At 42.7% G+C, this 26,143-nt stretch overlaps 1 protein-coding gene across 5 annotated transcripts in view; it reads right to left on the bottom strand.

Moving 5' to 3' along the window:
• rbfox1 (RNA binding fox-1 homolog 1) overlaps positions 1-26,143 on the bottom strand; it is a 98,601-nt gene that overhangs the window by 53,143 nt on the left and 19,315 nt on the right. For 3 of the 5 annotated variants that reach the window (XM_080774965.1, XM_080774967.1, XM_080774963.1), the window contains exons 3-4: positions 5,785-5,937; positions 4,711-4,764 (exon numbers count right to left, since the gene is read on the bottom strand). In XM_080774965.1, coding sequence (XP_080631091.1) covers positions 4,711-4,764; positions 5,785-5,937 — 207 coding nt within the window. The remainder of the gene's footprint in view (positions 1-4,710; positions 4,765-5,784; positions 5,938-26,143) is intronic. The other 2 variants (XM_080774964.1, XM_080774966.1) reach the window with 1 other exon arrangement.

Below are 26,143 nucleotides of genomic sequence, written 5' to 3'. Positions count from 1 at the left end.
GAGGGACTCCGCTCAGCCACGTGGGGTTGAAGTGGTTACGGTAAAGCGTTCCACAGGACTGCTGATGAGTAGAAGAAATAGTTTTGTCCCACGTAACCGTATCCATACAGCTCAGATCACGGACCCGTATGTTTACATTTGTACACACACCCATACTGACTATTTTACTGTGTAGGACCAAGCGGGAGACATTTTTAAAATGTTGATCATTATTAAAAAAATATATAAAAATAGTTTCATTCCTAAAACCAGTTATCCATCCACCCACCCACTGTGAAATTCTAGATGATATTTTGTCATTCGCAATATAAATTCATAATATTTTTTAAAGGATCATGATGGCTAATGATGTGTACTTAATATTGTAAAAGTGAGCCTCATTAACATCCATTAGTCTTTGTTATTGTGTGTGCTAAACGTATTATTAATGTTTGAATATTTGTTTTTCTAACACTGTTAAAACACAATATTTCATCACACAACTAGCCGAAATAGCCAATCCACACAACAAATCTGCGTTGTGAGCTTTTAGATCTGCTATTTTTGAAAGAAGTTAAGCAGTGTAGCATTCCTCTTCTACCGCATATTTGAACCCGGTGTCCTGCGCGAGTTCTGAAACGTTTACCATTGAGGTAATAGAGCCAGCCTGCCTGCTCAGGCGATACATTGAATCTCAACCATCAGGTCAAAATCCATGTCAGATCCAGTGTCTATAGGTGAGACACGACCTTTGACACGATCTACTGTACATGTCTCAATGGAAGAGCAGGGAGACAAAATACAACCACCCCCATTGTATAAGTTATATTGTATTAGCATACTCTATAATGGAGATTGGACAACGTTACATTTTATTCATAAAAAAGTGACAGCGCTACCCGTACAGGATTATATAACATAGGACAAGAGATGAGCTGTTCACAACAAATACATATACTGTACATAAAGCTGGTAATCAAAACAAATTGATACCTTTTAATGGACTCATAATAGAGCAAATGTAGCAAAGACAACATAATCTGATTGAGCATTATGGCATGGCATTAGCTAGAGGAAAAAGAGAAATGATGAGCCAAATCACTCTGACATGCAGTAATGGATATAAAAGCAATCTGAAACAAGCCAGTTGAAAACAGCCTTGCAGCTCATCTCTAAACGCTTAAAGCACTTCAGTGAAAAGTTACTGAGTAAATTTAGTTGCTGTCAGACTGAAACCTCTTATCTCTATATTCTAACTTTTGTGATTTTTTTAGGCCTACGTGATTAGATCTGCGTGCTTGTAGATCTGCTACTTTTGAATTTGAATCGTTTGACATATGAGGTTTCCACTGGACACAGTACTGTACTCAAGTAAATATTATAGAAATATTATTTGAGGAGTTGAAAAATAATCACCTAAATAATAACCGCACGCAAAAGGCTCAGATGCAAAATCTTCTTATTCTGGCTTATTCTTATTTCGGGGAGGGAGCATTCTCAATCAATCAATCAATCAATCAATCAATCAATCAATCAATCAATCAATCAATCAATCACTCAGCCGAGCACCCACAGCTCAAGAAGCACATAGACATAGAGGAAGCGCACCAGCTCATTATCCAGTAATTGAGTAATTACCTTTTTTAATACTTTATAGTTCTACTACACTGCGGTTATTTGCAAACTTTAGTTACTAGATACTTTTTAGATTTAGATTAACTAGCCCTTACCTGTTGTGAGACGGGCGCAGTACCCCCTTGTGGCCGCGGGGGGTACTGCGCCCGGGTGCGTTTTCGCTTTTTTAATTCACTAATAAATTCATTATTAATCATTAATGTGTCAAATTGAAAAAGGGCTTCGTTAAGACCTCCATATTATTAAGGTTGTGAGCTTGTACATCAGCTATTTAATATATGACAAATTGAAAACTTTTTCTTTGGCATTGGAATTCAAGTATAGCCTATATTTTGATGACAACTCGTGTAAAAAATGTTGAATACAGGATGTGTACAGAGTACAGTATGTATGTCTACATTGTGATACTGTTACTTTCACTTAAGCAAAAAACAATGTGAGTATTTCTTCCACCGCTGGTTTAAAGGAGTCATCTTTGATAAAGTCAGCTACAGTACGTAGTGAAGGTCCTTTGGTAAGTAGGACATTTAGCTGGAGCGATATCGATCAGCCATGATTATGTGGCTTGCCAAGAGAGACTTGGCGAGACAGACGAGCTAATGAAATAGGTTGGGAACAACACACCACTCAATCAAGCTTGAGCATCAGTTCAAATGTCTGTGTCAATATGATAATCATATTGTCCCACTTCATGCGGTCGGGTCATCATTGGAGTAAATATCTTCAATGCACGACCAGCACAATGACCGGTTTACTGTCAATGTAGGTCAAAGTGTTAAAAGATGCTGCATTCTTCCCTTGAAATACGTTATTTCTCAGACGTGAAAGTTAAACGAGGAGAATAATTAAACGCACATACTTTAAAGTTGTCCCTAAACCAAGAAGGGGTACATGCCTGTCCTCAACGAACTCCTGAATTATCTTTGGCATTGAAGATTTGTCACATTTTCAGTCACCTTCACCATCACTGTTTGATGCTGGTGGGCGCGTGGGATAAAATGTTTAAATGCTTAATCCATCCTAGAAGCACCAATGATCTCCAGAACCTTTCACACAGATTTATTTTGTTTTTCTTTGCACCAATTCAGAGTGGTTGTTATAGTGCTCCAAAATATATCGAAACAGTTTGTCCTATACTGCACAAAAGGCAAGAATGGAACTTTTTGAACGATGGGTGAGCTGAAGGTAATAATCATTGCAGGTATATTGCATTCTGCTGTGCAGTTTTAACATAATGCTGGCACACAGAAACACCTCAATGAAACAAACCCACATTTATCCTTTATTATTACCTTCCGTTGCCGTTTAAATATTGAATAATATCCGGGAAGAGTTATCGTCTCCTCCCGTCAATCTCGAGTGGTGTTGTGTGTCACTGACGAAACGCTTGCAAATTTTTTGCCACTCTGTCATATTCAGTGAAAGTTGATTCTTATTTGCATAATTGTCGCTGTCGGGCATATTCCTTTTTCTTGTAAATGAACACCCTACTTGATCATACTACACTTACTACAGCGTCACACAAATGCATCAGATCTTCAAGCTTGATGCGTTCTGAGCTTGTAGATCAGCTACTTCGGCTACTTCTTGAATTTGAATCTTGAAAAGTAACAGTTTTGGACATATGAGGTTTCCACCCGACGGAGCTAGACGACGTGAGACAGGACTCTGTCCTCATCTGCTCCGCTTCGCTGTCTGTCAATCCCCCAATCCTTTGCTCGGAATTGCCGCCTTCTTCTGTAGAAAATAAAGAGAACTGGCTCGCGCAGATACACTATGTGCATCTGCACCGTTAAAGCTCGTAACAGCTGTTAGAGCCCGTGCCATATGTTTTTTTGGTTTTTTTAATGTATATTATATAGTTTTTGAGACTTTTATGACTTTATTTATAGTGGAGCCATGGGCTGCAAGAGTCTGGGTGTGACACACAGAAAAGGTCCGCTGGGTTTGGGAATCGAACCCAGAACGTCACCAGTAGGCCATCAACTAATTTTGTACATACGTGTATCATTTTGTACAAAGTATATGTTGCATGCATTTGAATCCCCACGACATGTTGTTTTGCATCCTTTTATCGCATTGTTTCTGTCCGGTGTGTTGTTGATGAACTGTTTATATTATGCCTCTGTACAGTATGTTGTTTACTATTGTGTGTTCTCTTGTGCTGGTGAAATGTTCTGCACAGCACTTTGGTAGTAGTTTTTAAATGTGCTCCATATAAACTTGATTTGACGTACAGTACAATCAGTGCATTTTTGACAATAAAGAAGTCAATCGATCAATATTCCCATTGTATGAAGAGTTATGTTCTCTCGGAGGAATTGAAATGCAGGCACTGACTGAACCACTTAGCTAGGAGCCATGGGCTGACACACTGCCAGTCCAATACAACACACACACACACACACACACACACACACACACACACACACACACACACACACACACACACACACACTCCTTGGTGTCGGGCAGAAACCTTGTATCTCCACAATTCAATTATTTTAATGTTTCTCCCCCGTTAATTAATGCCTTGTCTCTGTGGCACAAAAGTAACAAAACTAAAAAACCCTGATCTGCAAGTTCACAACGTGGCGCGATGTGGCACGTTGTGAACTTGTAGATCAGCCATTGTTGGCATCGGTTTCCTTCGCTGCGTATGAGCTACTAGACCCTTGCTCGGGGGATAAATTGAATCTTGACCTTCAGGTTAAAATGTGTGTCAGATCCTGTGCCCAGCTGAGACATGACCTTTGAAAAATGTGTGAGGGTTTTAAAATGTTGAATGTATAGCCCGGGACTAAATAATAACCATGGGTCAATTGGAAGATGGGTTCTTATTATTTTTCTCCATTTTCTGAAAACAACGGTTTTGGACATACAGGTTATCTACCCGACAGCCACAAAACGATCAAACACACATGATCTTAAATAGAAACCAGAACAGTACTCTCCTGGACCAGACACACTGGAGACAGACAGACACGTGCACACACACACACGCACACGCACACGACATGCACACACGCACACACGTCAGCGGCTCAACGCATACACACATGCAGCTTTAAAGGTAGAAACAGAAGGAGCATTTACCTTGGAGCCACGTTCGTTGAAAATGATTTCCACGTCTAAGATTTTGCCAAATTGCTGCAAAGAAATGGGTAGAAAGACGTGTTATTTTTTATGGACATATTTCACATAATCACACACACAAATAATCTCACTAAAAGTAAATCATCCTCAATTTCTAAAATACTTTCTTTGAAATTCACAATGTATTCATAAAAAGGGAGAGAAACAAGATGCTTGACCTGAAATGGTTAAACATTTTCTGGCTCAGTGGATTATGATAAAAAAACAGGCCTGCAACAGATACTGTTCACTTGAGTGTTAATTTAACTCTGAGATTGCGAAACATTTGGACATTCTCAGAGTTACATTAAAGTAAGATTCTGTGTCTCAGACTAGGGCTTTTCCCTCCTTTCTTTTTGTTCTTTCTTTCTTAAAAAAATAAATAAACAACGGCTTCTAAGTTCTACAGCATGCTAACTTTCCTTGCCTGTAGTTTCTATTAGCTTGGAATCCCCATCGATGATGTCATTGGTTTCGGAACGATTCGTAGCCCACCAATGAGACGCAGAGGGAGTAGATGGAAATGATCCCAACTTGAAATGAGCATTAGAGTGAAGACCACTTATATGAAGATGATCCTACGACACACTACAGTGTTACAGAATGGACCACGTACATCGGACGCGTATGGGTCTGTAACTCTGAGGGTATAAGGATTCGTATACTCTCAGAGTTAAAGGAATATATAGTTCACCCAAGAAATGACCCGTTGTTGTCTTTGACTCGTGCAGTGCTGAAGGAAAAACTTGATGAATGGAATTAATCAGAGACCTGATTTAACAAGAGCAAAACGATATAAAACATAACGTCAAACACCGCTCATAGTGTGTCCCAAATTCTTCTAGAATTTTGTATAAAAGCTAGTCTAACTTTATACAAAATGAAATGATTTTTGAATATTGTACAAAATTAATTTTGTACAAAAGGAAAACTATCCGTGACTGAAAGACATCAGTAAACTGAACAATAGAAATTCCGTCATTTCTCGGGTGAACTGCTCGTCTCAAGCGGGAGTGAAATAATAAGGAGACGTACTCCAAACATTTGCCTGAGGTCTGGGTCCCTGAACCTGAAGGGGATGTTGGAGACGTGCAGCCTCTTGGGCTGCGTCTTGCTGTCTGTGTTCTCTGATAGTGATACAGTCTGAGTCTGCTGCTGGATTTCCGTCTGGGCTGCGTCATCTGTCTGCTGGAGAACACACACACACACACACACACACACACACACACACACACACACACACACACACACACACAGGCACACAGGAGAAGAAGGATGCGGGTGAGATTTGAATGGACTCAATCTATCAGTCAGGCAGTTATTATCATCAGTGATGAAATGTACAACACACTTAAATATGCTTGTTTTCCACCCAATGTTATCTGTGTTCATAAGGAGGTCCTCTGGTACAGTACGTCTTCTTTTGTTTCATTTGATGAATTAGTTTGTACTGTAGGCCTACTTGGCTTTGTGTTTGTTTATTAATGACTTCCTTCTAAACTTGCTTCATGCATATTATTGACATTTAATAAGACCAATATCAGATTGTGTATACTGTAGTCAGTGGTGAAAGAAGTACTCTTACTGAAGTAAAAGTAGCAATAGCACAATATGAAAATACTCTTACAAGTAAGAGTATTTTCCATAATAGTACCAAAATGAAAGTACCGGTACTCAATATTTTTCAAATGTGTCAAATCATTCAAATGTGAATTTCAAATTCAGTTTTGTAGGCCTACTATTAATCAAAATCTGCAAAGTAACTCGCTACTAACACTGTCCAATAATCTTTGTAGAGTTAAAAGTACAACATTTGACTCTGATTCTGTCACAGTGCAGGGCATGAGAAGGTGTATAGGACCCAAGTGCAGACAGACAGGCGGAGGCAGAGGATTAATGCAACAGAGTTCATTGACAAAACTCACAATGGACCAGGACCAAACACGAGGAAGTAATATACAAGACTCAGAATACTAGGAACAAAGGTACTAGGTACTTGGAACAAGAAAGCTAAACTAGGAAATACACTAAACACTCATGACTTACAATGTGGATCTGACAAAGGACTGAAACACACTGGGGCATATATATGGGTGGGTGACGTGACATGGTGTCCCTGGCTGTCCTCAGTGTCACTCATGTATAAATAAAACATATATTTGTCAAAAACCTTCTGAATATTGTGCAGGACATTATGCTCCATGTGAACATACTCAAGATTAAAACATTTCATTCCTCATTTCTTCAGAATTTTCAACCAAACACAGCAAAAATCATATGGTGCGACTGTCCCGGCCTTGTTTCTCAAAGTAGGAACTTAAATAAAACTAAGGAAAAAAATGCTAAAATTATTTTACAAATTCCATAAATATAATATAGATGTCTATTTGTGAGCCTAATCTTTTCAAAGTCCAAGCATAATGTTTTCAGTCATTTCTGATCAAAAAGATTTTGTCCCCCAAACCAAAATCATATTGTGTGACACCATTTTGGGACATTTCAACAGGCAATTGTTTGGACACCCATTGGGATAGAGAGGTACTTCTTCAGTAAGGCTGTTCAGCACTTGCATTACAATAGCATGACAGGTGTCTGTGGTGAATTATCATTTTAACCTTTTCATGAAATACGATCTTGTTGGAACGCTGACCAATGCGACTCTTCCAAGTGTCTGTGGGTGTGACACCTTTTTCATTAAAAAAGCTAAAGGTATTAGATTTTTTGGTCATAATTACATGTAAATCTATGTTGCTTTGTTATAGCTAGCATGTTGTTAGCATGCTAATGTGTAGCTAGTAGCCTCAATGTTATGTTAAGTGCAGAAAACGTAATATGGTGTGACACTTTATCATAATGGTGTGACTGTTTTCCTGTCACGCCATATGAGTTTTTTGTCACACCATATGGTACAAACTGTATTTTCCTACAGATATAACAATAAATAACAAAGTCCCATGCTTCTTTGTCCATTTAAACATTTGTTTTAAACATTTTCACCTAAAATCTGCAACTATCCACAATAAATTGTGTTTAATTTCGTTTTATTCAGTCATTGCCATGTTATTCAATGTTAAAGCAATTTTCCTGTTGCTGTTTTTCCTGAGTAATTGTTAAATCAATCTGTAAAGTTCAGTACTCACTAATAAGTAGGTTAAAACACAGTTTGCTTTGAAAAATGAAGATATGATCATACGGTGTGACACTAAATCATTTGGTGTGACGGTCCAAATAGTGAAAAAAATCATACCTTTATTAATGATTAAACCATTAATGTTCATGGATTACATAGCAAATAGTCTAAGGAAGAGTCACAAATATTTGTGTAATTTTAGAGAAAGTTTTGTCACAATAAATACAAAATATATTGAAAGACCGATAACATGGGCCTCACATTGAGTGTTGATTACGGAAATAATATACAGATTTAATACATTTTCACAAAACTATAGTGGATTACAGGTTAGTTATGATAAAGGACTTTGATAAAGTGAGCAACTTAAGAAAGGTGTACTCCATTTTCATTTTATAAACAATTATTGTCATGTCACACCATATGACGATTTTAGGCACAAGTACAACAAAATGCTGAATAAACTCTGATTCCAATAAAATATCTAAAAACAAAATATGTTTCCATAAAGATGAGAGTGAGTAGAACAAAAGTAAATCATTTTTATTCCTGTTATTTAAAGGTTTTTAAAAAACACTTTTTTTGGGGTGTCACGTCACTGACCCACATAAAGACAAAGACTGACTAGACACAGGTGAACAACTAACAAATCAACACTGGGATTGGCTGAGAGACAAAAATGACACAGGTGGAGAAAATTAATAATCACAGGTGGTGAGACAACACAGGTAACAAAAGCAACAGAGGAAACCAAGGGACCAAAAATACTACAAAACAAAAGCACAACAGAAAACGTCATGGATCGTGACAGATATACTGTATGTAGACTAGTGGAGCAGAAGTACTGTAGTATAAAAAATATAAATACTCAAGTCAAATAAAAGTACCTCAAATTGTACTGAAGTACAGTTACATTTCCACCACTGACTGTAGTTTAATAATGCAGCTTTCAGCTCTCAGTTTAGAATAAAGCTCATCAGACATTAACCCATTTAGTACTGAGGCCCATTCTAAAAAAGAAGTCTTCTAAATCCTAAAAGTTTTCTGAAAAACCTATGTTTCTACTGTATGTCATACAGTAGGTGCTCAACCATGTCAAGGACCCCCAGAATTATCTGTACTTGGCTGCGGACACCCAACTGAAAATATGTGTTCCAGGGACCACCCGGAAGTAAATATACTATATTTAAAACGTTCGCTCTGAAATAATCTTTTAAGATTTTTCAAAAATAGCAGATCTACAAGCTTGTAAGCGCGGCACTCTGTGCCACGATATGAGCTTGTAGATCTGCTATTTTTCAACAGCTAAAGCATAACATAATCCACCAAAACACCAAAAGGGGTTCCCGTCCAGCGGTTAAAGCAATGACAGACCGTCCTCCTGTAAATGAGATGTTTCATTTATCAAGTTTGGATTCATTTTCCATTCATTGTTTTCATCCAAAACTTCTTCTCGTGGGAGATTTTTTTTGTTGTTGTCAAAGTTGATTCATTTCCCCCACAATTTAAGATTACGACACTTTAATTCCTAACACACAGTCCCACTGTCAGGCTGCCTAGTTCAACCACATGGCCTCGAACTGTTGGCCTCCCACCAGCTACACTGGAGCACTGTCAGATCCCCAGTGATCATTTCATACACAATGGACCCGTTTGGTTTGACAGCCGTGCTGTGTATTTATTGAAAATATTATTGTATCTGAAGCTTAAATGATTCTGTTTGTTACTTTGCGTCTAACTTGACAAGGCACAATCATAACAAAGATAATCTTTTGAATTGCAAGTACAAGTACAGCACACACACACACATGCAAGCACATACGCACACAAATGTGCACAAATGCGCACGCACGCACCAGTGGTGGAAAAGTTAATCAGCAGTGGTGAAGAAAATCACAGCTTGTGAGCTTGTCCAAAAAAAGAAAAAGAAAAAGAAAAGGAAAAATCTAACAAAATTACACATTTTCATGGGAAAGAAAACTTTCCTTATTTTTGGTACAATATACTTTTGTACTTTTACTTAAAGCCTCACTATGCACTTTGTTTTTAATTAATACATTTATTTATATTTATTTTTGTCCAATCTGTATGGTAGACAGACTATGTTAATACAATATAACTTTGGGGTATGTCTCCCTGCCCTGCATGCTCTCCTATTGAGACATACTGTAGATCGGGTCAAAGGTCAATGTAGGCAAGCAGCCTGGCTCTATTAGTTCAATGGTAAAAAAAAAATCAGCAAAGGTTCAAATCCGTGGTAGAAGAGGGAAGTGACATTGTACACACACACACACACACACACACACACACACACACACACACACACACACACACACACACACACACACACACACACACACACAGTGTACTACTGGCATCAGCCCTAGCTGTGTGAGCATTTTGACCTTACAAACTTCACGCTCCATGAAAGACACAAGGCATAACACACAGTCACACTGGTGGGACCTGAAACAATATTGAGACTATATTATGCTCAGCTAGTTTTCACTGTCATAAGTCACAGTGCTGTGACTTCCTAAGTCGGGAACAGATATGAACAGTATTTCATTCCCACAACTCTTGGATTGAATACATGCATTTATTGAGCATTAAGATAAAATAAATTGAGCATAGATATGAGCATATTTGGCGTCATGGCTCTGTCTCATTGAGGTTAGGGTTAGAGTTAGAGTGGGGTGCAGACGTGTATTGCAACATACCAAAAATCATTAGGCATCATTAGTCTACACTTTGTCCTTCTTTTATCTGTATTGTATTGTGTTTTTTTATGGATGTAGTGTTGGGTGCTTGCACATATGCACACATGGCATCAACGCATGGTGTTGTGTGCAGGCACACTACACTTTGTTCTTCTTTTTTATCATTCATTTTTTAAGAGCCTGCCCAGGGACTACAGATGAAATTTAGCTTCGGCTAACTCTGGCCCATTTACATTGATGTGAAAACTGACATGTTATTAATGAGCTTTGTCCCTGTCAAATAAATAAATAAATAAATAAAAGTCCGACAACACTGTCGCTCCCGACATGCGTTGCCGCGGTTACCAACAGCATAGCAGATGCCACAGCAAAAACAATGATCTGTACTAATCAGGGAGGTTTAAATATTGACATATTGCTGATAAATATCAGCAATATATGAACTGTTCTGTTGTTTCAGGTAAACATCACATGTTTTTACGTTGCGTGTTTCAGTATTCATACATTCGATATTAATTTGAAATTCATGTTATCAAACAAGTCCCACATGTCTGATATGAAATATATAAATACTGAATCGACTTAAAGGGAAACTTTTTCTGCAAAAACATTATGTCAATGAGGTTTAGAAGATTTAGACCTGGGGGTCATTATGTGTGTAATATGTGGTTTTAGATATTTTAGATTTTAGCAGGGAGCCCAGTCTCTCTGATGTCATGGACACTGGGCTCACTTACTCCCTGGACTACATGTTGTCTCACAGTCTCAGTAAGACAGCCCTGCCCCTATCAACAAGGAGGAGCAGTGCACAAAAGCATTATGGGAATAGTAGTCCAGGAAGGAAGTGAGCCCAGTGTCGATGACATCCGAGACACCCATGGGCTCACTGCTAAAAACCTAAAATCTAAAATATCTAAAACCACATATTACACACGTAAAGACCCCAATGCAGGAAAGTGTTCTAAATCTTCTAAACCTCATTAACATATATATTCTTTGCAAAAAGGGTGAAGTGTCCCTTTAAAAACATTCTTGGGTGAATCTCAAAAACCTGAGAAGACGTCAAAATGACCCAAAACATGTTTGAAAGTTAAATATCCCTTTAATTAATTGAATGAATTGAAGTAGAATTGGAAGGCGATGAACAGGCATGGCTCCGGGCCGCGCGGCCGTCTGAACGCTCTATCTCTGAGTTAAATATAGTGTCAGAGCAGCAGCAGAGTTTAGACAGAGACGGCAGGGAAAGAAGGCCAGTGAGAGGAGATGGCATGTATCTGTGTGTGCCTTATGCCTTATTTATATCATTTATTTACAGTGTGTGCTACGTTTATTTAAAGACCCGAGCCGCCAGGACACTGCATCTATTTGGATCTCTCACTGTGTGTGTGTGTGTGTGTGTGCGTGTGCGCGTGCGTGCGTGCGTGTGTGCGTGTGTGTGTGTGTGTGTGTGTGTGTGTGTGCGCCGTGCGGCCGGTCGGTGTGAAGTATTAAACGCATTACACTCCCTGTTAGGCCTCGTGGTGGCGCTATAACAGCCCGCTCCACATTTTGACCTAAAACTCTTGAACTGTCCTACAAAATAATTCCTTAGATCATGACACAACGTATGGGGTATGGGGGGCTCCTCTGTATGGGGTATGGGGGGGCTCCCCCGGCTATGGGGTATGGGGGGCTCCTCTGTATGGGGTATGGGGGGCTCCCCCGGCTATGGGGTATGGGGGGCTCCTCTGTATGGGGTATGGGGGGGCTCCTCTGGCTATGGGGTATGGGGGGCTCCCCTGTATGGGGTATGGGGGGCTCCTCTGTATGGGGTATGGGGGGCTCCTCTGTATGGGGTATGGGGGGGCTCCCCTGGCTATGGGGTATGGGGGGGGCTCCCCTGGCTATGGGGTATGGGGGGCTCCCCTGGCTATGAGGTATGGGGGGCTCCCCTGGCTATGGGGTATGGGGGGGCTCCCCTGGCTATGGGGTATGGGGGGCTCCCCTGGCTATGGTGTATGGGGGGCTCCCCTGGCTATGGTGTATGGGGGGCTCCCCTGGCTATTCAAAACACGCTTTTTGCTACTTTTGCAGAGACCTGCACTCAGAGGAGTGCACTTTTCTAGTTGGTACGCACTTGAGTCATACTGTGAAGAGGAACTTGAAAGAGAATGTATTGTTTGAATGAATTGCATGTTAGCTTGCACACACACACACACACACACACACACACACACACACACACACACACACACACACACACACACACACACACACACACACACACACACACACACACACACACACACACACACACACACACACACACACACACACACACACACACACACACACACACACACACACACACACACCAGTAGTCAGTGTTTGTCCTTTGCCTCTCTGTGTGAGAAAGATCAATGGCTGGTAAACAACAAAACAAAAAGATCACTCCAAAGTCCCCCGGTGTGGTGTGTGAAGTGTGGCGTGTGTGTGCGTAGTGTGGCGTGTGCGCGCGCGTGCATGCAGTGTGGTGTGTGTGTGCGTGCGTGCATACATCCCCACAAACACACCTATGCTCTTCAAACAGTATTGGAAGATGTGTCTGTGTCATACTTGTAATGTACCTCCGTTGACATGTAATTTAAACAATGAATCCCCAGTAATTGCATTTTGAATTCACAACAAAATGTGCATAATAGCAGTGATATGAGCCAGTGTCTGGAGCAGTTGTTCCCAACCTTTCCTTGTCACCACAGCAGTGCTTTTCAACCCTTTTCATATCAAGGTCCGTTATTTATTCGGCATTAAAGCTACGGATGTTATGAGATTTAGCGCTGTATTTTGCGTGTCTTAAGTATACCAGGTCTTATTACTTAACTTAAGACCTGGAGGCGTGGTCAATGCTCTTTGGCCACTCAGAATAGCCAAATGGCATTGATCACGCCTCCAGGTCTTAAGTTAAGTAATAAGACCTGGTACTTAAGACACACAAAATACAGCCCTTAGCCTCTCAGACCCAATACTTAGAACGTTTTGTTGGCGTTGGATAAGATGTTCCATGCTGTATTGGTGTTGGTAACATTAGGAGAGATAAAAGGCAAAACGTTGAGCGAAATAACAATTCTTCTACATTCTCTACTTGTGCAGACTTATTGTAAATGAAGTAATGCAGATGTTTAACAATAATTGACAAAAATGTCCTGGCGACGTTGCAGTCATATTACTTCATGTTCATTCCGTCACCACCAGTGAAACCAACGGTAGTTTAAGAGACGAGTCAATGTCCAGGTGGTAGAGAAACAATCCTGAACTCTCTCTATAGTGACCATTCATCAACAACCTAAGAAAGGGCAAAACCTTTGGGAGGTCATTCATGTACTCCTACAGGCCGGGGGGGCTGCACCTGTCAGCAGGGAGTGTTGGGCGGGAGGAGTAGGACCAAAGTATGTCAATAAATAACTACAAACACACGTGGAATGACATAATGTATGCTTTTAGTGGGGTTGGTCATATGTACAGTAAGCCAGGGGGGTGGGCGACTTTGATGATGGAGAGGGTCACTATATTTACACACTCACTCCAGAGGGCCACATTGTCGGACAGAAACCTCTTATCTCTGTATTTTAACCGTAAATTAATGCACTATATTTCATCATTAGATGACGTCTCTTGGCTAGCCTTTCTGGGGGCGTGGTAGAGACATACATGTTGCATCCAGGTGAGTCTGGGGGCGTGGTAGAGACATACATGTTGCATCCAGGTGAGTCTGGGGGCGTGGTAGAGACATACATGTTGCATCCAGGTGAGTCTGGGGGCGTGGTAGAGACATACATGTTGCATCCAGGTGAGTCTGGGGGCGTGGTAGAGACATACATGTTGCATCCAGGTGAGTCTGGGGGCGTGGTAGAGACATACATGTTGCATCCAGGTGAGTCTGGGGGCGTGGTAGACATACATGTTGCATCCAGGTGAGTCTGGGGGCGTGGTAGAGACATACATGTTGCATCCAGGTGAGTCTGGGGGCGTGGTAGACATACATGTTGCATCCAGGTGAGTCTCGTCAGCCTCACACTGGTGCCTGGTTTTCTCCCTGACCTCTGACCTCTATCTGTGCATGCAGAGCAGACAACCCTCCTCCTCCCCTTTAATAAACAAAATGACTTCATGGAGCCTTGTACTTTTAGAGCATGGCTGTCTCTTCCATCCTGGCTCTGTGTGTGTGTGTGTGTGTGTGTGTGTGTGTGTGTGTGTGTGCGTGTGTGTGTGTGTGTGTGTGTGTGTGTGTGTGTGTGTGTGTGTTTTCAAGTCACAGAGACCGCAGATGGGTTTGTGACCCCCAAAACGATGGAAAGCTGACTTTATTGAAAGGAACAGGGGAAACGTATAGGCAATGGAAAGTCCAGGGTCTGCCTGCATGGCTGCCAGGCCTCCAGCCCACTGCGTAACCTACTTCTCTGCCTGGTCGGGTGGAAACCTTGTATGTCCAAAACCCTTATTTTCAGGAGACGGGGGGGGGGGGAAGAATTACCCATTTAGAAATAATTTTGTCACAAGCTCTTGTGATGTTTATAAAACCCACATTAACGACTTTTCCATTTCATGATTGATTGATGAAATGATGAGTGATCGGCAAACGTTTAACGTTGTTTAACGGCGTTTGATGCACTCAGTAGGCGTTTCGGGTATGATGATGAAGATGATGCGATGATGATGTCACGCACGTCACTGTGTGCCGTGCTGCGCGCTTATAGATCTGCATGCTATTTTTGAACGATATTGAGAAATCTAGAAAGTGTGAGAACTGTATATAAAAGGCATTTGTAGAATGGGCTAATTTATGATTAAAAAAAACACATGAACAAGTTGAAATATAGAGATACAAGTTTTCAGCCCGACAGCGGCAAAGAAAAAAAGAAGAAAAAAACGTTCCATTCCTCATGTCCGTCCCTTACTCTCTCTTTCTCCAGAACAATTCTGGGCTCATGGCCAGCTAGAAATGCAGCCTTGGAGTGTGTGTGTACATGTGTGTATGTGTATGTGTATATGTGTGTGTGTGTGTGTGTGTGTGTGTGTGTGTGTGTGTGTGTGTGTGTGTGTGTGTGCGTGCGTGCGTGCGTGCGTGCGTGCGTGCATTCTGCTGCTTGCATGCTCACATGTGTGACTATGCGTGTCCGTGTGTCCTATAATGAACTGTAATCTTTGTGTGCGCCTAAAAGAACAGTTCACCCCAAAATGATGAAATCTATCATTATCCATCCAATAGCTACAGTATCTACTATCATTATCCATCCAATAGCTACAGTATCTACTATCATTATCCATCCAATAGCTACAGTATCTACTCTGCCCACATGCCAGTGGAAACACGGCTTAAAAGGTCTTGGTAACCAGTCTGTTCCAGAAACATCTAAATTGATCTATGAATTCACAAGACATCTCTGTTAGTGACTCGTCAGTGTATCTGGAGAACCTCGACTAGAAGATCGACTTGCGTGAAACCCATCGGATTAGCAACTACATTAATCTGCAAAAGTACCCTGTGATGATGTCATCATGTATGATGTCATCATACTGACGTTTGATCTCGCCGCAAAGCGGGGTGCTATGGACTACAGTTCCAAACAGTGGAACTATCCCATTGAGATAGAATGAGCACTTCCAAACAGTGGAACTATCCCATTGAGATAGAATGAGCACTTCCAAACAGTGGAACTATCCCATTGAGATAGAATGAGCACAACAGTGGAACTATCCCATTGAGATAGAATGAGCACTTCCAAACAGTGGAACTATCCCATTGAGATAGAATGAGCACTTCCAAACAGTGGAACTATCCCATTGAGATAGAATGAGCACTTCCGCATTCCATTGTTACAATGGGAGTCAACGTTGGTGTCGTCACTCTCACACTATGACGTTGACGTTATATACGTATATGGCCTGGACTCCATATTTGGGCATGCGTCACACGGAACACCATGTGGGCACAAAGGGACAGATAGACGGGTACAACGGGTACTCTGTGTTTACGCTGGCATGAAGGTGGAAGTGAAGTGGATAATAATGACAGTTCATCAGGATACAGTAGAGGATACAGATACAATTACAGATAAAAGGTGTGATTTAAAGTCAGTGACGACACAAAGAAATGAGCAGCGTCCAAAATTGGAACTGGAACACTATAAAACGGATAAATCGATACTCTCTCCTGATTGGATGAATTGGCAAGTGGCAACCCAATGAAAGTGTAAGTGTCCATTTACTATAGATCTGGAGAGACTGAACAAACAGTGATTAGCGTCATAAGAGCTTCATAGCGCGGGTCCATTTGGTTGTATTTGTACAATTCTTACTGTGCATTCATAAGACGGAGGACAGCATACTGTAAGGCTGAAGGCGGCTTACAAGATATAAATGCACATATGGCCAGCGATGTACAGTATGCATGCACGCACGCACGCACGCACGCACACACACACACACACACACACACACACACACACACACACACACACACACACACACACACACACACACACACACACACACACACACACACACACACACACACACACACACACACACACACACACACACACACACACACACACACACACACACACACACACAGAGCCTCGCATCATCCTTCCATCTGCACTGTGCTCCAGAGAGATGACAACATCCTCCTACACTTGAGTGGAGAAATAAAACAAACAGGGTTTTATTTACGTCCCGTCGCAGCCCTGCTGGCATCGTAAGACATATCTGAGCTTGGCTGGGATTTGGAGACAAGCTGGTGGAGTGCACACAACACGCACGCACAAACACATGCACGCACGCATGCACGCACACACGCACGCACACACACACGCATGCACGCACGCACGCACGCACGCATGCACGCACTCACGCACGCACAGTAGAACAATATAAGAATATAAGAATATAATATACTGAAATGGAATGTAAGGAACAGGAGCTCCTCAACAGAATCTTTTGATTTAAGCAGGTTTCAGAAAGAAAGAAAGAAAGAAAAATTGTTGAATGAAAGAAAGACATTTTGTTGAACGAACCTTGACACACACACACACACACACACACACACACACACACGCCGATAAAAAGGAAGCGTAAAAACAACAGATAGAGCCAGTGCTTATACACGAGGCCATGCTGACATTTCAACGCCTGCAGTGGGCTCCGCTTCCCCCGCAGTGCATGTCACAATGTAACATTCTGTCCCCCAGCGTCCATAAAGGTGTCAGTAGCAATCCGGAGACAAACAAGTGTAGCCTCTCCTTGTACGGCCCAGACAACAACCCGGCTCTCAGGCTGGCCACGGGGGCCACGGGGGCCACGGGGGGCCTCCATGGGACCCACACAGCTCTGCAACGTGCTGCAGCCAAACGGAACCCAGGGTTCAACAGTATCCTCACCAAACGGAACCCAGGGTTCAACAGTATCCTCACCAACCGTCGCTCTTACAAAACACTGGATGCACTGACCCATGAATGAAGCCATCTGCCCGGCATATCTGCTCAGCTCCAAACATATACTGTAATACAACTACCTGATGCACAGTACATCGTTGTGCAGCTTGTACTGTTAGATCGCCCATTTTCACAATATTTATCTGTACTGTGTAATGTGTATAAAATCCAATGCCTCGACTCCTACATTCCACGTGCTTGTCAGGGTGGGGCGGTCCCCAGTTCAAATGTGATTATGTTGGGTGGGGTGGGTCAAAGTCTCCCTAGGGAGGTCCTCGACGCACGTCCCACTGGGAGGACACCTCGGGGCAGAAGGCGCAGATGGAGGGATTACATCGACTCACTGGCCTTGGAACGCCTCGGGATCCCCCAGGAGGAAGTCACTAATGTTGCTCTGGAGCTCTCTGGTGGAGATGTTGCCCCCGCGACCCGACTACGGATAAGCGGTTGAAGATGGATGGATGGGTCAAAGCCTGCATTTTCTTAGAACCACTGAGCTGGCGTACAGTACAGTACAGTGTGTTGACATGACACAATGCACTGAACCATCCTCCAGTGTACTGTAAGGTCCACTGATCCATCAGTACAGTACAGTGTGTTGACATGACACAATGCACTGAACCATCCTCCAGTGTACTGTAAGGTCCACTGATCCATCAGTACAGTACAGTGTGTTGACATGACACAATGCACTGAACCATCCTCCAGTGTACTGTAAGGTACACTGATCCATCAGTACAGTACAGTGTGTTGACATGACACAATGCACTGAACCATCCTCCAGTGTACTGTAAGGTACACTGATCCATCAGTACAGTACAGTACAGTGTGTTGACATGACACAATGCACTGAACCATCCTCCAGTGTACTGTAAGGTACACTGATCCATCAGTACAGTACAGTGTGTTGACATGACACAATGCACTGAACCATCCTCCAGTGTACTGTAAGGTCCACTGATCCATCAGTACAGTACAGTGTGTTGACATGACACAATGCACTGAACCATCCTCCAGTGTACTGTATAAGGTCTGCTGATCCATCAGTGAGTGACAGGTTCCCGTGGCTCCCCTCCCTGAACCCCGTCGGCCTCCTCACCCAACGCCACCTGTCCCTATAACGCCACCTGTCCCTATAATGGCCGCCGATGTCCAGAGTACCGGTTCACAGCCAGCAGAAGCACACTGTAAAGTACAGTATACTACAGTGCACTGTCCTACTTCCTGCCTGCTCAGCCTGCCCTATAGACTCAAACTCCATCCCCTGTGGAGTCTGCTGAAAGCACCTGACCTATATATATATATACTCAATGCAAGATACAGCATATTTGAACTTTTTGTGTTGTTTTGTAAATGAATAATGATCATACTAACTACACCATCACACAAAAGCATCAAAGGTAGCAGATCGACAAGCTCTAAATGGGCCACGTGTCGAGCTTGCATCTGTTAGCCTGAAAGCAAACATGCTTCTCCATCCTCCGACACAAAATAATTCAATATATAATAGAGCTGGCCCACCTAGACCTAATACAGGTGCACCCTACACAGGGGACATCAATTCAACTCTGTGAGTGTATAAATAGAACCTATAGGGTCTACTTTAGGTGTGGAGTGCTCAAGCAGTGCATGTGGCAGCTTCTCCTTGTGAAGATGAAGCATTGCTGCCATGGACGGACGCGCTGTGTACAACTGACCTGGAATGGGTCCTGCTCTCAGTCCCCTGAGTAGCATCGCCGCAGGAGCCCAAAGGACACTCCGAACCAAAGGATGTGACTCTCACAGTATGTACGCTTTATGTACCAGATCTAGCATTAATAATCTGGAATCTTGAGTCTCGACGTGTTCAGTGAAGATGAATAATTTCAACCACTATATATCCTTATGCTTCGTTGCGCTACAAATGGCAAAAAATAGATCGGCAGCTGATGAAAACAGATCTACAAGCTTGTAACGCGTAGTAGTGAGCTTGTAGAGCTGATATCTTAGCCATTTAACCGATTTAGACTGGCTGCCGCGGCCACGTGACGTCACCATACGCTAAAGACCGGCACATTATAGGAAAATGTTTGTTTGGACGGCCTATGTGGTTATAGACAGCCTGCTGGAGTTAGGGTTAGAGGCTTAGAGCACAACATTGCTATATTTCATATCTCTCTCCACCGTTATCTATATCAAATAAAGGCTTAATAATGCCCCCCCCCCCAAAAAACATTTTTAAATCTCCCCAGGGTCAGAACACAATCCCCCAAAATCCCGAATCCAAAAGGCCACTATAGAAGTCTGGAGGAACAGTTGTGAACCTATGGGGGAGGTGGGATGGCACAGCCAGGCGCCATTTGGGAAATGACTTTGTAGAAGTTCCATCAAAAGTCAACCGTAGAGTTAAAGTAAAAGCAGTGTGTGTGTGTGTGTGTGTGTGTGTGTGTGTGTGTGTGTGTGTGTGTGTGTGTGTGTGTGTGTGTGTGTGTGTGTGACAGCTGGGGGACACATCCCTCAGCAGCAGCACTTCCAACGCACTGCGTAGTTCACACTGCTCTCAGTCTCCCTATAGACACAGCTGTCACACTATAGGCCATTAGATAACGGTTCATCTGCCTCCCCAAGGTCTCCTCCTCTCTGTAGGTTGAACGCAAGCCTCCCCACACGCACACATGGAAGAAGTATATCTACTCGCATGTGGAAGTATCAGTACCACAATGTAGAAATGCTCTGTTGCAAGTACAATTCCGGTGATAGGAATTTAATTTGTTCAAAGACAAGTACAAATGTGTCATCACAATATACTTAAAAGTAACAATGAAAAGTATACTCATTATGCAGAATTGTACTCGCATGCACACACACACACACACACACACACACACACACACACACACACACACACGGACGAACGGACGAACGGATGAATGAATAAACGGACGGACGGACGGACGAATGAAGCAGCAGCTCATTGCACTGTGAGTGTGTGAAATGGTTTGCCAGTATAGTATTAGTGGTTCTGGCCTTGGCTAAATGCCAGCAGCCAGTGGGAACCCCGGGAGGAGAGCAGGACCACGCTGTGTCCTCACACTCCTCCTAACAGGCCCCATGCAAGCAGACACACACACACACACACACACACACACACACACACACACACACACACACACACACACACACACACACACAGGCAATTAAGCATCACAGGCATCAGCCTGACACGTTCTGAATGAGGCCGGGACTCTCAAGGAGCTTGTTTGATTTGGCCTCACCGTTTCAAGGAGCGCCGTGCGGCTCCATGGGTGACCGGGCTGCCACCGAGACAGTGTTGATTATGACAGCACATGTAGTCTTTTGACTAGTTTTCACATTTTAGTCACCTGGAATGTTTTAGGTCTATATAGTTTTAGTCGACGAAATATCATAAGATTTTAGACGACTGAATCCACTTTTGATGTATTTTGGCAGGCCTTTGATGCCGTCGTATTGGTTCTGAAAACACGACCTCTGTACGTGAGAGTCAAAGTGGATGAAGGGTGATGGACGGACAGGTTCCCACAGTAGATTCATCTCAAATCTCAAAATTGTAATTATATCTTTCAAATCTTAAGAGTTTTGTCAATATTTGGGGGGCCGCTTGCAATACCCTCACGGCCCCACAAGTGGTACCCTTACGGGTCCATTTGGGTTAATTTTACAATCTCAATATACAGTATAAACTATCTGTCTGTATGAGAACAGTTTTGTATTATGTAATGGTATTTAATGAGACAGCCTAATGTGCTGTAATCCAACTTAAAAGTGAGCGTTCAAAACTCAGTCTGCTCATGTACCGTTTCCTCCTACACTCACACACACACTTGCATGGTTGTGCACACACACGCACACACACACACACACACACACACACACACACACACACACACACACATCACACACACACACACACACACACACACACACACACACACATCTAGCTTTTCCTGAGTTCAGTGAGAGAGAAGAGGAGAGGGCTGACGTTGCTCTATAAACACCAAGTGGATGAGGTAATCCTCCCTGAATGCTTTCTGCATACATACACACACACACAATATGGAGAGAGAGAGAGACAGACAGAGAGAGACAGAGAGAGAGAGAGAGAGAGAGAGAGAGACAGAGAGAGAGAGAGAGAGAGAGAGGGGGGGGGAGGAAGAGGAAAAGAGAAAGAAAGACAGACAGACAGACAGACAGACAGACAGACAGACAGACAGACAGACAGACAGACAGACAGACAGACAGACAGACAGACAGACAGACAGACAGACAGAGCTATGGTGTGCTTGACAGACAGAGAACAGAGTGTCTGTGTGTGTGTGTGTGTGTGTGTGTGTGTGTGTGTGTGTGTGTGTGTGTGTGTGTGTGTGTGTGTGTGAGAGAGAGAGAGAGATAGAGAGAGAGAGAGAGAGAGAGAGAGAGAGAGATATTATAAACAGGGGGAAAAGGGTAAGCGAGAGTGAATCTACGGAGGAGCAGGGTTGATGAAGAGGGTTGATGAAGAGGAGGGTGTAGGGGTGGAAGGAGGAAGGGGGGGACCAGAGAACTGATGACATTTCCAGATGCACGGCGACTCGTTTTTATCCCCCCAGAATCCCCCAGAACCCCCCCTGGTTCTTATTTTTCTTTCTCTGCTCTCTATAGCTGGCTCTCTTCTCTGAGAGAATGACTTACAGCTACTGCAGAGAGAGAGAGAGAGAGAGAGAGAGAGAGGTTCGCCATGCTTCATCTTCTGTGCATTAACATTTCCAGGCAGTGAGATAGGGCGAGCAGCTTTTTGATAAAATGGTCGACCACAGGGGGAAAGTTTGTTCTAAAAAAATCTTATCCGCAGCGAGATACATATTATTATTATTATTACTTTTTATTTAAAAAAATACAATTTTTTGGATATCTACAGTATAGTATGAAAAACGCTTTGCAAATCAATTTCTTTCATGTTGATTTCAACCACGTAAACCTATAATTCGTTGACTGAGGGCCCCCAGGGCTCTGTGGTCGGCTCATTTTCCAATCTACACAAATTCCCTTTGCCGCAACAAGAACGCCGTCTCATCCCAAGAAGTCAAACGGGTGACCTCTGGGACGGACATCCCCAGAAGTTACATTGATTTATGGTTCTGTCCCTAATCGGAACATATAACTCCAAAGTCTCAAGTGGACTTCCCAGCGCTCGGTACGGCAACTCGCTCGCCTGGCCCTGGTGGCTCAAGTGCTCTTTGGACGGCGTGTTTGAGAACGGCCCTTCCGCATTTCATGGAGTGCCCGCGGGAAGGCACCGTCTGACTGGAAGGGTAGAGCCATTTCAGTCAGATGTTTGACGTTGGGTTACAATATGCATTTTTGGGGAGTGAGAAAGTGTTGCAAACAATTGATTGGATATTTTTTGTGGAGCTTGTAGGTCTATTCTCACTGAATGTCAGCGCAAGAATAGGGGCGCTAGCGCTCGGGTGGTCAAGTTTTTAGTTTAGCATTTGTAACGCTGTCCACAGGCACAGAGAAAACAATATACAGAGATTTTACAGATGTCGTTTTCACCCTCTGCAACCACCGTCGAAGCCCTCATTTTACGATCTGTGGAATGATTTGAGGTCTCATTTTGTCAGTTTACTGCTTTTATCATAAAATATCACCGGAATGAGTCTGACCCGTTGAATGCGAGAGAGGTCAGAGCAGCCCTCTGCCTCTACCACCACACGGATTCTGTGTGTGTGTGTGTGTGTGTGTGTGTGTGTGTGTGTGCCTGTTTTTCCTCCTGTGTGTGCCTGTGCACATGCGTGTATGTGCACTCATGTGCGTGCGTGTTTCTACAGCATGTCAGAACACATTCCGCAAGTACGTTGGTCCATGGTTAACCTACCACTGGGCTTTCTTTACAGCCTCTCAAACCAGCTATATGTCGGTGCTGTCAGAACAAAAACCTCTTATCTCCATATTATCTCCACTTTTTTTCCGTACATTAATGCCCTATACGTACGTGGTCATACCACAGCACCACACTAAAGCATCCAAAGTATAGCAGATCCGCAAGTTTCGAGCTTGCGCCATTTTTAAAATTTGAATCCTGGACGTATGAGGTCTCCACTCGACAGAGAGACCATATTCAGCAGCCACACAATGGCTGCCCCGAAACGCCGCTCCTTTTGTTTCCGCAACCTTTTCCTGAGTTATGTTTTTCATAAGGCCTCTTTCTTTTCCCCGCGCCTGAGACGCCGTAGGAAGCGGCGCTGCACATGTGCGCCTGGCAACAACAGCGATCCCGCCCCACACACTCCACCATTGTTTAGGTAATCTGTTTTGGACGTTTTAACGTTCAATTGAGCGGTAACGAAACGCCTCGATGCACCGGGATGTCTGCTTTAATAAACACATGAGTCTGAAGGAGGAGGGATGGCTTTGCATCCACTCCACACTGCTGTAACCATTAACCACTTGAACCCCAACGGGGAGAAATATTAGATCTACAAGCTCATGTATAAGGAAACAGCAGCAGACAAGCACAGCGAGTACAGTTGCATCTCAGGTCAGTCTCACTGAGGATATAGTAATACATTCAGTGTATAATGTCACAATCAAAGTGCCTTTTCTTTTTCGCACTGCGAATAATTATATATATATATATATATATATATATATAAAGCAATCACCCATTTTCTCAGAAGTATCTGGAATTGGATTACTGTGGTGTTTTATAGTTGGCCGTGAAAATGACCGTATATACTTGTGATTCTGTTTCAACCTTTAATCTCTCACTAACTGCCTCTCCACAGTGCCAAGTTGTAGCCTCATATCTATAGCTACTGATGAATATTGCATGGCCGCTGCGAGTTCGAAAAGCCTCAGCCAACAAAGAAATATAAAACTAAGCATATTTTTTTTTCTCCTCCTCCCTCCTCTTCTTCTTCTTTTTCGCAGTGCCGCGGGAGAACGTTATTACTATGCAAAATAATACCCAACTTTTATGGCACCTTAAGGCCAATGGCGTCATAAATATTTATGAAAATGAGTTGAGTGATAAATCTGGCGAACAAATGACTACCACGGGATGTTTGTCGCCCGGGCGAAGGCGTACTCGTATGAGGCATTAAAAATCATATGAATTCTATTAAAACAATGAATCAAAAAGTGGCCCCGGAGATCAGTGGGCCGGGGTCTTCCGGGAGGGGTGTGTGGTGTCGTTATGGTTTCAGAGTGCTGCACAGATAATACCCTGGAACATAATAAGTGCCACTGATGCACTCGCCTGTTCTCGCCGGCACTCAACGAGGGACTTGCAGAGGAGAAGAGGAGGCAGTCTGTGTTGAGGCTTTTTTGTACGGAGATTCTAGGCGTATTATCATTATTTATTTTTTTCGAATCTTTTGCAACAGGCGTGGTTTATATATCGTGAAATACAGAGTGGTGTTGATTTTGACAGCAAATTTTGATTTAGTTTTAGTCAGACTTTAGAATAAAATGTAATTTAGTGTTGTAGTCTTTTAGTCTAGTTTTTGTTGACTAAATATCATACGATTTTAGTCAACTAAATCTAGGCCCACAGTTTATTTTGTCGACAAAAGGTATTTTGTCGTGTGGTGATGGCGTCGTAATGGCTGATTTTACACTTGGTTGCATGCAGAAATATAGCCAATCCACAAGCTCACAACGCATCGCAGCAGGACGTGTTGTGAGATTGTAGATCTGCTATTTTCAGGACGCAACAACCGAGCGCAACCAAACCAAAATAAAATCACTCCCTCCCTAACATTTTAGTCTATTTATTTGTTGGCAAAATGTTCAGTATATTTAGTCTTAGTTTTAGTCATAATAGCTTTGTTTATTTTTTTGTTTTTAATTAGTTTTAGTCAGTGAAAACGACGAACATTTTCCATCATAGTTTTAGTCGACAAAATCAACACTAATACAGATTTACCTTTTCATGAGCTTCAGTAATACACGGTAAAATCCTCCAATGGTAAATGGTGCATTCATATAGCACCTTTACATTACATTCACCCATTCACACACCGAGCGGAAACCAAGGCACCAACCAGCACATCAGGAGCAATTAGGGGTTC

This window comes from Protomyctophum bolini (genome assembly GCF_963924005.1).
Source record: "Protomyctophum bolini genome assembly, chromosome: 11".
In the NCBI taxonomy this organism is placed as follows: Eukaryota; Metazoa; Chordata; class Actinopteri; order Myctophiformes; family Myctophidae; genus Protomyctophum; species Protomyctophum bolini.
This window is presented reverse-complemented; position numbering and strand designations above follow the sequence as displayed.